Raw genomic sequence first — 17056 nt, 5'->3', positions numbered from 1 at the left:
GACACGTGCTGCAGCCTCACAAACACACATGTTCAGATCGCCATTAGTCATTTGTGCAGCTGCATGATGCGTGATGCGGCCCACAGGGAGTTCTAACGGGGCCCTTTCCACCTGAAATCTCCATGTTTCACTTAAATGGACTCCTCCAGCTTCTTAAAAGACAACTCATCTGGTCATTATCACAGCATCAGATGTGAAAAGGCGATATGCAAGGGTGTCTGCCTATTCAGTTGAGGGATTATGTGGATATATATAAGTAAGCGTGTTTCTTTTTCCCAGTGACAGGGTAACTTACGTGGTGGAGGGGTATATGCAAAGGGAGAACTGAAGTTGGATGAAGAGGGCAGATGATGAGAAGTGGATAAATCCTCCTCGGATGACATCTCAGTAATCACCTGCAATGTAAACACAGATATTAAAGGAATACTTTCCCCTCCAAATGGCCATTTGTATATCAATTAATCGCCCTTTGTTACACTGAATTAGTAAAGAAAACTTATATATGTGCTTTTCAAAGCCAGACCCCATCAACAAAAACATTAATTTTACCTCACTAAACATGGATAAATGAGACTTGGAATACATTGCATAAGTTGTGTGAGGGTTGTAAAAAGATGTTCTAATACAGTTTTTGGATTCTTTCTCACAGGAGGCATGCAAGAAAAGCAACTTTCTGTGTCTTTGCTTTTCAATACACTACCTGAGAAATGTTTTCTTCATCACTGAAACATTGGATCCCTTCCACTCTGCCTCTGGATCCAGGTCGTCCTCCAATCACATCAAGGGTAGCTCTTGACTCACTGCTGATCAGGTCACATGATGAACACGCGACATCACATTCATGCAACATTTTGATGCAGTGCTAAAAATAGCAGGCGAGCCTTTCTTAAGATACGTCCTCTTTCATATTCACCTTTTGACGTACACTTACATAACAAATTAAAAACAGGACATCATCGTAATCTCACTCTCCATGTCCCTACTACAACCCACTGCAGGTCCATTAACGCATTAAACCTCCTTATCTGGGTCATCTCGCCTTCTTCACAAAACAGACCTTTACAGTCCTAAACCCCAACCCCCACCCCCATCGAACACACACACACAAGGGCACACACACACACTCACAAACACACATACACACACACAGATGGGACACTAACCCCTTTCTGTCACTAGGACTTAATCAAGAACAGGAAAAACATACAGAAAGAAGGAATAACAACTACATCTAATGGCAGCTCAATAGGGAAGTGCTTGGAGCTCCTTAATGTCTCTTCTGCTCGCTTCAGCTTTGAAATATGCACCAAATAAAAATTTCAACACATATCTTTGTAGGGAAAGAGAGAACACACACTTTCTTTCCCATTCTGATACAACATTAATTCAAAATAGGGGAAAAACTGTGACTGAATCCCTCTCACATCTCAAAGGAAAGCTATATCGCATGGTAGGCAGTATCAGTTGAGAACATCACACACAGATCAACAAATACAAGAGCTCCCATCAGCAAGCATCACATTTTGAGACTCTGAGAGAATGAGACGTCTGCTGTATCAAAGCCTCATTGAACACATCATCCACTACATAATAGAGTGTGTGTATTTGTCTCTGGCATGCTACATTACGACTTCCTGGTTCCCCCTGCGGTCCAGCTCTGTCACTCAGACAAAGGGAAATGACATGACGCCACACTGCGCTCAGATCCACATGACCTCCCCTGAGGGGCAACCTTGCCAACGGAGGAGAACATCATCAAGGCAGGGACAAATCTTTAATTAAGTGGCCAGTCCTGCCAGTAAGCATCCTTGACAGCCATTCAACTAAACTGGAGGGAGTTAGGGACAAGATGCTGTTGTGTATGAGCAAAAAGGCACGCAGCACCTAGTCCATAAATAAATGTACAGTGTGTGCTGGGACTGGATGCTGTTTACTAACATGACAAGTATCTGCTGCTCATGAGTGTATACATAAAAGATGGGAGGCTGTAACTGGGCTGTAAAGCACCATGGGCCCAGGCTAACGACCATGTCTCCCACAGGCTTCAGCCAGCGCTGGTGCTCAAAACTTCCCCTTAAAAGCTAATGTGAAGAGGACTGTACACACAGCACAAAGGAACAGAGCAATTACACAAGCTGACCCATTTAATGTAGATGGGATAGTTTTTTCTGTTACTATATTACTATTGTTCTCTCACATTAAAGATGTGTAATTATTCCAATGTATGTAAATGAATTCAAAGTTGTATTCATTAAGTATTAGGCTGTTTAACTTGTGTAAAAGTAGAAATACAACAAACACACTTCCAAGTAAAAGTGCTGCATTAATTTTTTTTCTTACGTAAGAAAAAGTACAGAAGTATTACATTACGAGTATCAAAAGTAAAAGTGCTCATTAGACAGAAGAATAACCCCTGTCAGAATGTTCTAATAGGCACGTTCAAGCTGAACTGCGCCTGGCCTGGAAAGTGGTTGAGAGCAGTCTGCAGCAGCAGGGGGCATGACAAATAGCCGTGGTCAAGTCAAACAGTTTCCAGCAGCCCTCAGTCTGTACAGGAAGTCAGGGAAACAATCACATTCTGTTAGATCTGATTGTGATTCATTAAAATGTTATATAACCCATTTATCAGTTTGTTTGCAGTCTCCAGTTTATTATCAGATTATCAGAGTAGCCTATTAACATGCTTCACAGGTGGTCTATACTTTCTACTTTCTAAAATCAGACAAAAAAATCTCTTCATATGAAAGAAAAAAGTTTTATAAAACATCATATTATTGAGTCAACATCTAAACCAATCAGCTGGTAGATCAGGTGAGAGCCAGGCATGTAGCATTGTGCCCTGGGTCCTGCAGTTGGTGGAGAGCTATTGCCACACCTCACTCTAAAAACTGCGGCCACCTCGATCTTGTGAGGTTATTTTTGTTCACTTGCGCATGACGTCTGAGCAAGATGGGTTCAAGCTGCACAAATCTAACCGTCATGCATTGAAAGGCAATCAGCGCTGATTGAATTTGGCTCACCTCATACAAGCTCATTGTGTGGATCAGTATCACTGATGCGCCAACATGTGAGCAGTATTTTCATGTTGCAGCTGATCTAAGTTATACTAATTTGAATTTAGATTCGAATCTACAACAACAATACACAGTACATTATTAGTTAATTATAACAAGTGAATACAGCTGTGAGATAAGTGGGGCGAAAAGTGCAATATTTTCCTGTATGAAGTAGCATTAAATGGAAGTACTCAAGTAACTGTACTGGAGTGAAAGTATTTATTTGCTCTCCATCATTGTGAGTGCAAAGGGGAGGCAAACTATTGTTGACAGAAAAAGACCCAAAATGAATACATGTAAAATAAATATATAAAATAAAATAAGTAAAATAAAAGCAAAAGAGGGTCTCAAAGACTGAGAAAAACTTGTCAAATATTTAACATTATAAAGTTCTAAATCCACTATTTGGACAAATCCCCTGATAGTATTGTGTGTCTCTACATACCTTCCACGAAATTTCACTTCAGGCTTAAACAGATGAACATTAGTCTCTGTTTACCTCAACACTTTGGGATCCCTTGCCAATACAACCCTAATATGCTGAGCCCATCTTAGGATCAGAGGAAACAGATGGCACCAGGCTGATAGTTGTTGTGTCACAAACAGAAACAACCAGCTGCCAGCCTCTCCAGGCTCTGAGCTCAGGGTTATAGAGGAGGAGGCACTGAGGACACAGGCATTGACAGTAGGTAGAAGACGTGTTACTAACCTCGAGGATAGTATAGGTGAGCTGCCTGGGAGAGAATGAGGACAGGACTCTTCTTCATATCCAGTCTGCCTCTCCTGGACCTGAGTGGAATAACAACAACTTTACACTCATCTGCTCTCTAATCTACTTTAATTTCTACTTCAGTTTAAATGAGGAGCAATAGTATCTGTTGTGATTCTTGTTTTCAGATCATGTTCTCCCTCCTCACAAAAGAAGTCTGTTGATTAAATCACATCAGTAATATCTTGTCTTACCTTGATTTTAGTGTACATTTTTTTCCTTGCTGCTCGGGCTTTGGCGTGTTTCTTGCAGTAGGCATTCCAGCTTTCTTCATCAAAACCATAGTTAAAGTAATCTGTGATGTCAGCACCTAAAAACAAAACACATTAGTCACAAACAAGCCTGCATATAATTACTGAATCACAGTGAGTGAGTTTACTTAGAGAGAGCACAATGGAATGAATCACCAACATCTACTGGCTGTAAATCCACTGCTTACCAGGTTTCCTCCATGGCTTTTCCTTCCGTACTGGGACTGCTTGGTTATTGTCCAATGCATCAGTGTCAAGTCCATATGTATTATCAACCGTTGAACATTCGACAGGATTAGAGCTGCCTGAAACAGACAACTCATAAACGTGACAAGTGTAACTGCCAAGGACTTTAAAGGTTATCTTTGGTACCCTATTTCCCCATGTCTTGCGTCTAAGTGACTAATGGGAACAACAATTTTTGAGACTGGTCCAGTATTGAGCAAGAGCTCTGCAGCTGGCAGCACCAAAACAAGCTGCAATATAACGTTAATGGGCAATTGTGCACCATCACTGTACATCCACTAAAAGCGCTTGTTTTGCCACATCAAGGATGGCACTTGACAACATGAGACAGACCTTTTTGTTAAAGAGCAAGATCCTTTTTCTTTAACCAGACACAGACAAAATTTGCAAACACCAAACCCACCAGACTCCATTTAAAAAACAGTATTTTTTAATCAGAAAACACACTAAATTCAAAGTCGACTGAAACAAAATAAAACTCACAAAATCAGTCTTGGTTCATCTTTCCACTGTTCCAACAATCATCAACTCTAGTTTGGTTGAACTAAACCCTATACTCACCCAGTTAGATGTGAGAACATGCTGGCTCTATACACGCTTAAATTAACGTTTATTTAATTGGACTCTGGTCGGTTTGGTTACAGCTATTTCAGGGCTGCTTCTGGTTAACCCTTTGAAACCTGAGCAAATTGGCTTGATTTCTTTTAAAAGCATGGGAAGAAGGCAGTGAACAATGAAAGAGGAAATGACCCAAAAAAATTAGCAAGAAATTAGTAAAAAGAGAAAATTAAAAATAAGAAAATTAGGGTTAAAAAAGAAAGACAGTTAAAAACAAACATACAAAGAAATGACCCATAAAGATAAAATAAATAAATAAATAAATAAATAATAATGAATTGTACAAAAATATTAAAAAATATAATAATTCAGAAAAAAATATAATAAAAAAATAATTAAAAGATCTAAAATATCATTAAAACTACAATTATTCTGCAACATAATTTTAACATGTAATAATAATATTGATTACTAATATAGTTTTTCCCTATTTTTTTTGTTTTCCCTTGTATTTTTTTAGTTTTTTTTTAAAAATAATTTTCAAAATCTATTAATTTTTTTGTTTTGTTTTGTTTTGTTTTTTTTCAATTTGTGGGACATTTTTTTTACCAAGTTGCTCATTGCCTTTTGTTCCCCATGTTTCTGAAAGAAACCGCACCAATGTGCTCAAGGTTCAAAGGTTTAAATACTTGTGAAAGGCGTCTACAAGCAGCACAAGACAAGGGATGTTGCTACAGGTTTCAAAGGGTTAAGGAAAAATTAATTCACTCTTTGACTAAAAGGTCTATCTCTGTAGAGATCTCTATAAGGTTGTCAGACACTTAGAATATTGATCTGAGCACCTTTAGAGGACGTAAATTGAAGGTGCACAAATGCCCCGAGTGGTTACACTGTAGCTGTTTCGTCACTCTGGCTGCAGTGCTCTCACTCAATACTGGACCAGTCTCAAAAACTGTTGTTCCCATTAGTCACTTTTAGGCTGAAAAATATCGAAGCTTGGCCTACCCTTTTTAATGTAGAAGATTATCATTTATATGTTTTTAATAAGGCAGCTGGAGACTCTTAAAACATCGAGGAATCACTAAACTGAGGTGATGTGCAATAATGAAGCCAGTAGTCTCAGTGAAGAGGTCAGCTAATGATGACAGTGATAGGCATAGGCAGATTTTGTGTTTCATGAAATCTGGCTGTATTATGAGGAGGCTACATGTGACCTGTTTTTTAACAACAGGAAAAAGTACGAACTATGCATTTGTGAATGCTTAAAAGTAGGATCTGGAGGATTTTCAAACAAAACAAAATATAGACATATACAAATGAAATCCTGCTTAATCATCACCTATGGGCTTCTACTCATGTGTGGTGGTGACTCTGTTTGCAGAGCTCCTGTCCTTTAACTGTATTTTGATGTTTTTGTGAGCTTGGACCGCTTCTGGGCGGAGATTTCCCCAGCCAATGAGAGAGCGCAGGTGCTGTGCCCGAGCGTGTCCGAGCATGCACCAGCGCGAGCCTTGCCTGAACCTCTTCTGTGAAGCCTTCTTCTGTACCTCCAGGCTCCGTACACCCGGGAGAGTTGAGCCTGATAGGAGGGGCCAAATTTGAATGTGTGTTTACAAACAGCAACTGGAAAATCCTCCAGACCCTACCTTTAAAGGTTTTACGTTTAATTAATGAATTACAAAATAATTTTTCCTGTCGTACTTATATTATGTTGTGTCACCTTGTTCTCTGAGCCATCCCTAAAAGGTTCTACCCTACTTACCAACTGCATACATCCTTTCATCATCAGTTTCCTGATACTCAGGTGAGTTCTCGGAGCTGCAAGAAAACAAGGGGAACGCACATTATCATCACGGTTATCTCCATCATCATGACATTAACTTGAACACTGTGAAACACTATTGTCTGGGTGGAGCGCTGATAACCTAATTTCAAATGGCACCTCTGCATACAAGACTAATATATCACAAAAAAATAACAATGAAAATATCTCAAAGCTACATTTTGACAGAAGTGGGTTCCTGACAAATGATGCACATTCATATTATGCCCAACAGGCAAGCAAACACAATAAAAGGCTGAAAAATGTAACATTATTTTGTCAGAAGATGGAAAGCAAACAGTTACACTCTCATATGCACGGCTGCACAGTTACACAAAAATCACTGCCTTCATCAACACAGTCATTGTCCCTGTCTTCATCATCCTGGACAGCTTTAAAATTACTTCATAAAACAAAAGAAACACACGGAAATAATAATAATAATAATATCAACTTGCATATTATAACACAGATTATTTGACAGGTGCTGTGACAAAAATACAAAATAATGTGCACAGTAGATAGGAATAAGAGCTGGGGATAAAATTCAACAGTGAGTGCTGCTATTTTTAGCTGAGTGCTTCACTCAGACTGCTCTTGTCAGGACCAGTTACAGGCTAAGTGCCCACTTTCACAGATTCTTTAGAGAATGATATTATGTTATTATAAAAAAAGAAAAAAAGCCAGTACAGCCAGTTACTGAATGGCACAAAAGCAAACAGGATAAAGCCGTCTGAAAAGAGGCACACCTTAAAAACACCTTCTACTTCGTATTGAGAGATGGCTTAGTTCATGCCTAAATTTTGTTGGGATTCTTGAAGGTGGTCATTCTAACCCTCAGGTATTGGGGCTTTAAATGAACCAAAAACTTAGACAAATGGGGGTGGCTGTGGCTCAGAGGTCGAGTGAGTCATCCAGCAATATAAAGGTCGGTGGTTTGACCCCTGGCTCCTCCAGCCCACATTTCGAAATATCTTTCATGACTCCCAGTTGCTCCCAATGACTGCTCAAGCAATGTGTGAGTGTGTGCAAATGGTTACTGAGCAGCAAGTGGCACCATGTATGATGCCCTTAGCTACCAGTGTGTGTGAATGTGTGTGTGAATGGGTGAATGTGGCATGTAGTGTAAGAGTGCTTTGGGTGGTCAGAAGACTAGAAAGATGCTGTACAAGGGTTGTCGATTAACTTATCTTTTGAATATTTAAGTGACAAATTCAATAAAGACTGAACTCACACACAAAAAAAACAAGATTATTGTCGAAGCTTTGTATGTTACAGTAACATGATGTAATTGCCAGGTTATGTTACATTTACTCTGAGGTAAAGAGGCTGGAGAGTGCAGACCGCAGATATTGTTCACTTACATTTCCTAGCTCCCAATAATGAGCATCAAATACTCCTTAATGTCGCACATAACTGGCTGCACATTTCATGCAGCATAAATGTCACACATGTATTGTGCAACTATAATGATCACTGTCATTATTGCACTGTGAAAAGTGTATTATATCTGAATGCTTCATTACTGTAATGCAATTGGCTCTAATTGGAAATGAGCAGCACAGTTCAGGTTCAGGGAGACACTGGAAGATTAAGTGAGCGAGGAAAAATAACTGTAATAACGGCCTCATATAGCCGACTGTGTTATATGATCACTTTCTCATCGTGGTTGTATTTAAATGTAGCGTTATGCCCATAGCATTGCTTTTGAATGGCGCTCACATTAAAATTAAAAGGGTCACTAGCATGGTAATAAATACAGCAGGGCCATATGCCTCAGTATGACAGAGAATACACACCTGGATGGGATTTGAACCTCCTCCTTTCCCTCATCCTCGTTATTACTGGTGCCCAATTCAAAAACCACTGAAACACACACATACATGACAAATTTAAAACAAAGTTTGTGGCCTGATTTGACACTTTAACAAAGGTGTGCTACATTAATCTGGTCACCTGTGGCAAGTATAACAGCCATCAGATATGATACACAGCTGTGGAAGTTTTCCGGATCACACAAGTAGCAATGCTGCAGTGTAAAAATACTCCATTACAAGCTAAAGTCTCACACTTGGTAAAAGTACAACAGTATTAGCATCAAAATATACTTAAAGTTCCAAAGGTAAAAGTACTTATTTTTTTATTGGATTATAATTATTAATGCATTAATGTGTTCATCACTTTAATGTTACAGCTGGTAAAGGTGGAGCTGACTAAGCTTTGTTAGCCTATACACTGTTCAGTAGCTTAATCCATAATAATATTATTACTTTATCAATATCATCCTGTTGGATGTTTGTTAATGCAGCACATGACAAATAAACTATAAAGTAGATATTTTATATTACGGTTTCCTTGGGTAGATGACAGGAAACAAAAAAAGACCAAAGCTGTTGCTCTCTGAAACTGTAAATAAGTATAAACAGTGTTGGGAAGGTTACTTTTTAAATGTAATACGTTACAGATTAGCAGTTACTCTGTTACAAATGTAATAAATATCTCTTTTAATTAGGCTACTTCATCAAAGCAATGTAATTTATTATATTTGATTACTTTTCTATTAAATGTTCTAAACTGGGCAATAAAGCTGAAAATATACAGAAATAGGCTATGCCAAAAGAGGATGCAAATTAACAGAAGGAATGTTACACACTACACTTTTGACTGAAAGGAATTGATTATAATTACATTCACATATTGTAATTTAATTACATGTACTCCCAAAAACGGATTATAAAGTTGCAGAAAAAGGTAAACACTTAAGTAAAGTAGGCTTCAAGTACCTCATAAATTTACATGGGCTAAGGCTAAGTAGGCCTATAGTACTTAAGTAAATGTACTTAGTTACATTCCACCAATAGTTATTCATAGTGGTGTTTATGCTGGACATGTAGAGAACAATATATTAACGTGCATTAACGGTTGGCCTGTGTACACTTACACTGATAAAGTTTTCCCTTTTCGTCCTTGTAGAGAAGTACAAAAGTATTAGCATCAAAAATATACTTAAAATACCAAAGGTAAAAGTACTAATTTTGCAGAATGGCTAATTTCAGAATATCTTATTGGCTTCAAGTACCTCATACATTTACTTGGGCTAAGTAGGCCTACAGTACTTAAGTAGCCTAAATGCACTTGTGTGTTGGGAACAATACATTAACGTGCATTAACGGTTGGCCTGTTAACACTTACATTGATAAAGTTTTCCCTCTTCATCCTCGTCACAGACAGCTGGGGAGTCCGAGTCCGATGAATACATTTTAATTCTAATGTCGCCTAAAAACCTAGATTTAAACAAATATGCACCAGAATTTAAAAATGTAGATATTATTAGTTGTAAACATCTTCAAAGACGGGGTCCTGTGTGATCCTGCTGTCCATGTCAGTTAAATTGACAGTGCGTTTCCATGGAGACAATTAAGGCAAGTGACAGCTCGTGGTTCATGAAGCCAGCCTTGTCATTGGTCAGAAACTAAATTCATTTTCTTTTTTCTTTTCAGGGATAAAAATGGCGTCGCTGGTAACAGCAGTGAATTCTGGAGCCTGCAATAATACTGAATTAATCAATAACTGAAACATTCTCACGTTTTTTTTTGTTTTGTTTTTTGCTTTTGTTTACGTTTAATATTTCAAATATAAGAGAACATTTTACAGACAGATATATATTTCATTTGCTGACATCGACAATAATCATTTTAACATGAAATATAACATTAACACTTCAGCAGCACTTCCTGTAAGTCGCTCTCCGGTTGCTGCTTATTGCCATAGCAACGAGTCAACGCTTCGATGACGTTATTATGCTGCGACGCGCGATTGCCACGTCACCTTCAAGAGACTCGTGTGTTTGTTTTGTTGGAGCTACTTCAGCTGTCACTTCTGATGCCTCTGTGATACCGTTACATTTAGCTAACAGTTATAATTAGCAAAATGCTGACGACAGAGGATTTTACGCGCTTCCCGGTCCAGATGTGGGACAAGGTGTTGTCGAAGGTAAAGAAAGCTGTTGTTTTCATGGATGACAAGTGTGCAGAGGCTCTCCACTGGTGCGGAGGTGCTGCTCTCCTACTGGAGGCTGGAGCCCGAAATGTAAAGGAGTTTTCCAGCTTTGAAGCCTGTGGTGTGAATGAACCCAAAGCCGTGTTCGTGGTGAGCACTCTGTTGAAGGGCAGAACAGTGGACATCATCAAAGACATCATATCCCTCAGTCACTTCCAGTATTGTGTTGTCTTCACCACCGTTGCTCACTCCGTGCACCTGCTCGCCAACAACGTCACCACAGACATGGAGGGGAGCCCTGTGTTTGAGCAGTTTGAAGAGAAGCTGTGCGAGTGGATGGGAAACATGAACTACACGGCTGAAGTCATGCACGCGCCAGTGGTCTTCGCCCCTGTTTCACAGCAGCTGCTCGTCACACCCACGTTTGCACACTTGTTCCCCCTGCTCTCACCTGATCTGGAGGCAATAAATGTAAAACGACCAGAGAAGAAGAGATTTGGGAGCCTGGCTGACATAGACATGCACTCTCTCCCCACTGAGCTGCAGTTTGAAATCAAATCCTTGGCTTCCGCGTTAAACTCAGTGTTTGAAGCTACAGGCACCAGGGAGGAGAGTTTTGCTGTGGGTCCCATGAGCCGCATCATAGCAGGGGAACTGGCCAATCACCCTCAAGCAAAAAACCGAAGGAAGACAGCCCCAAATAAAGCATCCATCATTTTTGTGGACCGAACAATGGACCTTACAGGTGACCATATTACATCATAACATTCTGCATATCCCTATCTGTTATTCTTTGTGGTATTATCATTGATGTTGATTTGTCACTGAAAATTTCATTTGTGGTTCTCAGGAGCTGTTGGTCACCATGGCGACAACCTAGTGGAGAAGATCCTGACTGTGCTCAAACCTTTACCTGGTCATGTGACAGATGTACAGGTGGACATGCTGGAGCTCACAAGTCTGCAGCGGACACCTCACTCCCAGACCACCCTGGCCCCCGGCTGCCTCGCACAGTCCCAGTGAGTGCTTCTGTTTTTACCAGAGTTGATTTATAGCAACAGCCATTTTGTTTTTGATTAATTGGTGTTTATGCACACACATACTTGTTATAATCACCTTCCTGAGAGAGCTGGATGGGAAGTACTTTTATAAATACCAATCATTTTACTTTAAATGTGACCCATTAAAAGGAGAAGACAAGTTTTACTGTCAAGAAAATATGAATATACATCTAGGGCTGCAACGATTAGTCGACTAATCTGTGACTAATCGACTATTAAAATAATCAGTGACTATTTTAGTAGTCGATTAATCGGTTTGAGTCATTTTTCATAGAAAAGTGCTATGAAAGTACCCAAAATACTCTTATCGCAGCTTCTTCTGTTCAGATATTGGCAGCTTTACACACTCTCCCACGACGGTGAACTAAAACCCTTTGGCGTGAGTACGAAACAAGATATTCGATGACATCATTTTGGGGTTTGGGAGAGACAGCCTGACATTTTTCAACATTTTAACACATTTTTTGATAAAATGATTAGTCGACTAATCGAAGAAATAATCGACAGATTAGTCAACAATGAAAATAATCATTAGTTGCAGCCCTATATACATCATCATTGAAGGACAACATTAGACAAGAGAAGTAAAGAACAGAAGAAAAGATAGAAAACACATTTTAGTAAGTCATCAGGAAGTCAAGGTTTTGGCTGGATAAAGACGTTTACAGTTTGCTCTTCACCTATACATATTGTACATATATTTATTCTTCTCAACTAAAATGCTTACATTTCCAAATTTTTTATTCTATATGTACAATATTTGTGTTGACAGAGTTCAGGTTGTTCAGCTCACTTTTTCCAAGACCCAGTATGACATGATCACAGGGCAAAATTGAAGGTAATCTCTTTTGTGGCCTTGTGTTTTGCATAATAAGCCCCAATTTCTATTTGTTTTATTTTCAGGGAGTGGTTTCAAATCAAATCAGATCAACTTTATTGTCCCGAAGGAAATTTGTCTTGGGCACAAGTGCACGCTGTTGCAGATAAAAACAAACATTTAAAACATTGTGTGACAACAGTGTACAATTCAGACAACAATAAACAATTCAGCACACATATTTGCAGATTGACATAACTGATTCCATCCCTGTTATCTTAAGCCAGTATTGCACAGTCCCCCTAAATAAATAGAAAATGGATTAAAAAAAATTTAACTTTGCATGGACTAGTGAGTTTGTTCCCATCTGGAGGACAATATGGAATGTGTGATTTTTGTGTCTCTAATAGTGTGCATTAGTTAGGTGATAAATAATTTGTTAGTTATTTTTTTCAGTCCATTTTTAAACAAACAGCCCTTACATTTTATGGGTCCAACCACTACAGTGTGAGAATTTGCGGCTGATCATTGTAGTAAATCGAATACGCCGGGGTTTTAGACTCGTGTTCACACAAAACCAGACGTTTGAATCTGTCACCTTGGAAACTGTGATGGACATTTTTCGCTGTGTATTCTAATGCTTTTTAATCAAGTAATCCCTCCATTTTCCTTTGGAGATATAGCCAGTAAAAGTGTATGTTTTACCGCACTAAGTTTTAGCACACAAAGAACTGCACTTCCCTTTAGGTGAGCGCAAAAGACCCCACAAACTTATCATATGTGTTGCAGTGTTAATTACAAGCAGGCACTCTGACTGGTTGTGGCTTATTCTGATTCTTTGGCCTGATGCAGCCGGTCTTTGTGAAGTTTGCAGTCTGGGTGCTCCAGTTTCCATCCAAACTCTCAAGACATGCAGGTTAGGTTAATTGGAGACTCTAAATTGCCTCAAGGTGTGCATGTGAGTGGGAATGATTGTCTGTCTACAATATTTTACCCACCTCTCCATGGAATATTTATCTTATCCCAAACTGGATTAATTCTTATCCACTGACAAGGGATGGGGTTCATTAGCATGTCATCAAGTCTGAATCCAGTTCCAAATCCCTCATCCGATCTTTTTAAGTAGTTTGTGTGATGGAAAAGGAAGACAAGTACCTTACCAACTTGGAGCTGGCCATTGGGACCCATGCCTACTGCTGACACAACCACAGTACACATTTCTTCATACTTTGCCCACCTTGCCAAACCCACATATGCGCAAACACACTCTCACCAGACAGAGCCATCCCCTGCTGAGCGAGTTGAGTGGCACATGACCAGCAGTAGGTGCCAGTGGTTCAGTGAAGCTCGCATCTAGCCTTGGCTGTACAGATGCACGTGTTCGGCGCCTGCGGTGGGGCTGTTGTACATGGCAGGGATTAGTCCTACATCATGTGTTCCACTCCCGCTTTGCCCCTTCATGTGGTTTCAGGAGGAAAAGACTTTGACTTAGAAGAAGAGTTTTGTGGCCGGAGCTGTCATGCAGTGTGTCTGGCTGCTTTGAGTTCATGAAGAGGCTTATACATACAGTGACTGTAGCAGGGACCGTTAGGAGCTAGGTGGGAGGTTCTGCTGTCATGGAACCAGTCTTAGATCTTTCTAGTCAATGCTTTTAGACAGTGTGTAGTGTAGCAGATCATGTGAGCACAGCAGGAGCAGGTTGCACGGACACCCAGATGCAGGGCTGAAGTCTTGGGCATGTCAACCAGATACATACAGTACACCCAAAAATGCATGTCTCAAGTCACTGTAGTTGCTCTGATTGTCTCCGTTGCACAAACACAGCTGAGTGGTCTCTGTAGATGGGTGAAGTGTTGCATTTTGCATGCTCAATGCTCAGAGGTGGAATCTAAGTACATTCACCTAAGTACAAGATGGAGGTACTTTTTAATTTCTACTCCACTACACCTCAGAGGGAAATGTTGTTCTTTTAACTTCACTACAATTATTTGTTAGTAAGGTATTAGTTACTTTACACAATAAGATTTTTTTTTTGCACACAGGTCATGTGAAAATATACAAATACAACTGAAACAATTGGCCGATTGATTCGAAAATTAACTGGCAACTATTTGGATAATTGTTTAAGTCATGTAAAAACATTTCATGGTCCCAGCTTCTCAGAAATGAGAATTCTCTGCTTTTCCTTTTAATTCTTTTAATTATTTTCATTATTAAAACATTATGTAAAATCTTCTACATCACCTACATCTATTTTTAATGCTTAAATACATTTCCAGATTGTACTTACATACTTTTACTTAAGCAACATTTTAAATGCTTTTACTAGTAACAGAGTCTTTTTATTTTACAGTGTGGTATTAGTACTTGTGCTTTATTAAAGGATCTTAGTACTTCCTCCACCACTGTGGATGCTGAAGCAACAAACTTACCCTGTGTGTCTATAAGAAAGGGTTAAGTGTAAGATCATGGATTAGAGTTTGGGACTGGCGGCTGTGCAGAGGTTGAGCTCCCGACAGCAATGCTTCCAATCACTGTTCCAGATCTTTTCCCCCAAAAATGTCTCTCAGCCAAACACTTTATCTCACAACATCTCGATGACCTGTTCAGATACACACCTTCTAGCAGGTGCTCGGACACAAATGGACAAGACAAACAAGTGTCGCTGGGATTAATAAGTAACGCAGCGAGGGCTTTGTTTGTGCGGAGTACACGTCTGATCACAGCCAGCAGGATCAGCAGGACTGTTATTGCCTGTGCTATCTCTGAGCAGATGGCCCAGTTGAGCCTTATCGCAGATGTTTAGGGGATGAAGAGCCGCCGAGACACTGCAAGAAAGAAGCCTAGAGTTCCCACTTTATGTAACTGCCTTTAAGTGCGCAGCCCACCACAGGCAGAGTTTGTGTCAATCACTCTAATATGTACAAGACAGGGCACTGCAAATGCATGTTTTTAGAAGTGTACTGTTCTTAAGCATTAATCTTTCCTAATTCTATGAAAGATACAAAAACACACATTTCTAAAAGGGATTGTTTTCTTTGCGTGATGTGAACTGTGCAAAGCACTAGACCCTTCTGGCTCTGTGTGGTTTCATTGTCTATATAATAAGTTCCCTCCCACTGGATGTTTATACACCTATGGTTTGTTGAGCTATTTTTAGCTCAGCCCACAGTGTGTTTTGATTGGTTTTGTTGTGTAGACCAGCTCAAGTCTTTAAATATTAGGTGCGGACCTGATTTGGACCTTTTGTGTGATATTTCCCTCAGTAATTCCAGGATATTTTTATAGATTACTGTGTCTTAAACATTCTGTGGGTGGTTGTTGACTCTAGCTCTCCTGTCAAGACCCCACACTTACTTTGCAATTACTGTCGTATTGTCTTTCATAACCTGGTGTGAATTTTCCTTATCCTACAACCTGACTTTCACTTTGTGGTTTTAGTGATCGTGGCAGAGAGAAAGTATACTTTGTGTGGGTGTATATGCGCACACACATAGACTTTTTGCCAGTGCTGGTTTTTTGTTACTCCATTCCCGCACTGTTGCATTCCTTTTATGCCATTAAATAGTGCCAGGATGCACAGATTTCTGTATGTAGAAGGAGTGAAAGTGGCAGGGGGAGGGTTGTTTTGTGTGCCCGTGTATGTGTTTGTGGTCAGGTACCTTCCAGCCCAGTCTGTGTAATTTGCTGTGCTTGGCTGCACGGCCCTTGTGATCCTGAGGAGGACATATGAACCCCATTGGCAGAGGGCACCAAGTTTTCCTCAGTCTCAGACTGAACCCTGCACCCCCGTCATCTGGCCGCCTTCGACCTTGATCCTGTGGTGGGAGTGTGTGCCTGCGGGCAGCACCGAGTACGGGTGGCCAAGGTGCTCTGGGTCCGCTGCTGAGCTCGAGCCAGGCAGAGTAACCGACCGCACCCTGCCATGAGAAAACACCGCGAGGCTGCCATCTCCTCAAATCTGCCCAGCTCTCTTCCATGTGTACCACCAGGAAGGAGGGAAAACACCTATTTCTGTCCCAGCTGGGAAATATGAGCATGAACAAAAAGCCATGCATGCTTCTTTGAGTTCAGGCTGTATGGGAAAAGTAACAAAAACAGCAGAGATAGTGGAGTGTGGAGAGGAGAGAGCAAATGACAGACAGCTGAGAACGTCTAGCCCTGTTTTTACCTCACCAAGAATAAATAACTGTCCATATTTATTCTATGCTGGCGCCTTATTGGGTAGAGATTGTTTTGCTGTATTAAACTTACTGACACTTGAAGTCTTACAAATGATTTACAGGCTGAACAACAACTCTACTCCATCATTACAGTATAGTATGAGTCCATTACAGTCCTGCCTGTTGAGTGCTGTATGATTTTAGGATTACAAGGTTTGTTTGAACAGGAACACAAGCACTGTTGAACAGTCATACACAGGATATTGATTCTGGCCAAACACCGGGATCCTTACATTGTATCTTGTTACAGGCTT

The 17056-nt window shown here is 40.0% G+C and overlaps 2 protein-coding genes across 2 annotated transcripts in view; one reads left to right on the top strand and one right to left on the bottom strand.

The window, feature by feature from the left end:
• fip1l1a (FIP1 like 1a (S. cerevisiae)) overlaps positions 1–10038 on the bottom strand; it is a 31516-nt gene extending 21478 nt beyond the window's left edge. Inside the window, exons 1-8 of the mRNA XM_049588550.1 lie at positions 9895–10038; positions 8502–8568; positions 6643–6698; positions 4265–4381; positions 4020–4135; positions 3766–3845; positions 701–803; positions 296–395 (exon numbers count right to left, since the gene is read on the bottom strand). Coding sequence (XP_049444507.1) covers positions 296–395; positions 701–803; positions 3766–3845; positions 4020–4135; positions 4265–4381; positions 6643–6698; positions 8502–8568; positions 9895–9961 — 706 coding nt within the window. The 5' untranslated portion in view covers positions 9962–10038. The remainder of the gene's footprint in view (positions 1–295; positions 396–700; positions 804–3765; positions 3846–4019; positions 4136–4264; positions 4382–6642; positions 6699–8501; positions 8569–9894) is intronic.
• A 492-nt stretch (positions 10039–10530) lies between these two features.
• scfd2 (sec1 family domain containing 2) overlaps positions 10531–17056 on the top strand; it is a 131537-nt gene continuing 125011 nt past the window's right edge. Inside the window, exons 1-2 of the mRNA XM_049588548.1 lie at positions 10531–11446; positions 11552–11720. Coding sequence (XP_049444505.1) covers positions 10633–11446; positions 11552–11720 — 983 coding nt within the window. The 5' untranslated portion in view covers positions 10531–10632. The remainder of the gene's footprint in view (positions 11447–11551; positions 11721–17056) is intronic.

The sequence above is a fragment of the Epinephelus fuscoguttatus genome, linkage group LG10 (assembly GCF_011397635.1).
Source record: "Epinephelus fuscoguttatus linkage group LG10, E.fuscoguttatus.final_Chr_v1".
Taxonomy (NCBI): domain Eukaryota; kingdom Metazoa; phylum Chordata; class Actinopteri; order Perciformes; family Serranidae; genus Epinephelus; species Epinephelus fuscoguttatus.
This window is presented reverse-complemented; position numbering and strand designations above follow the sequence as displayed.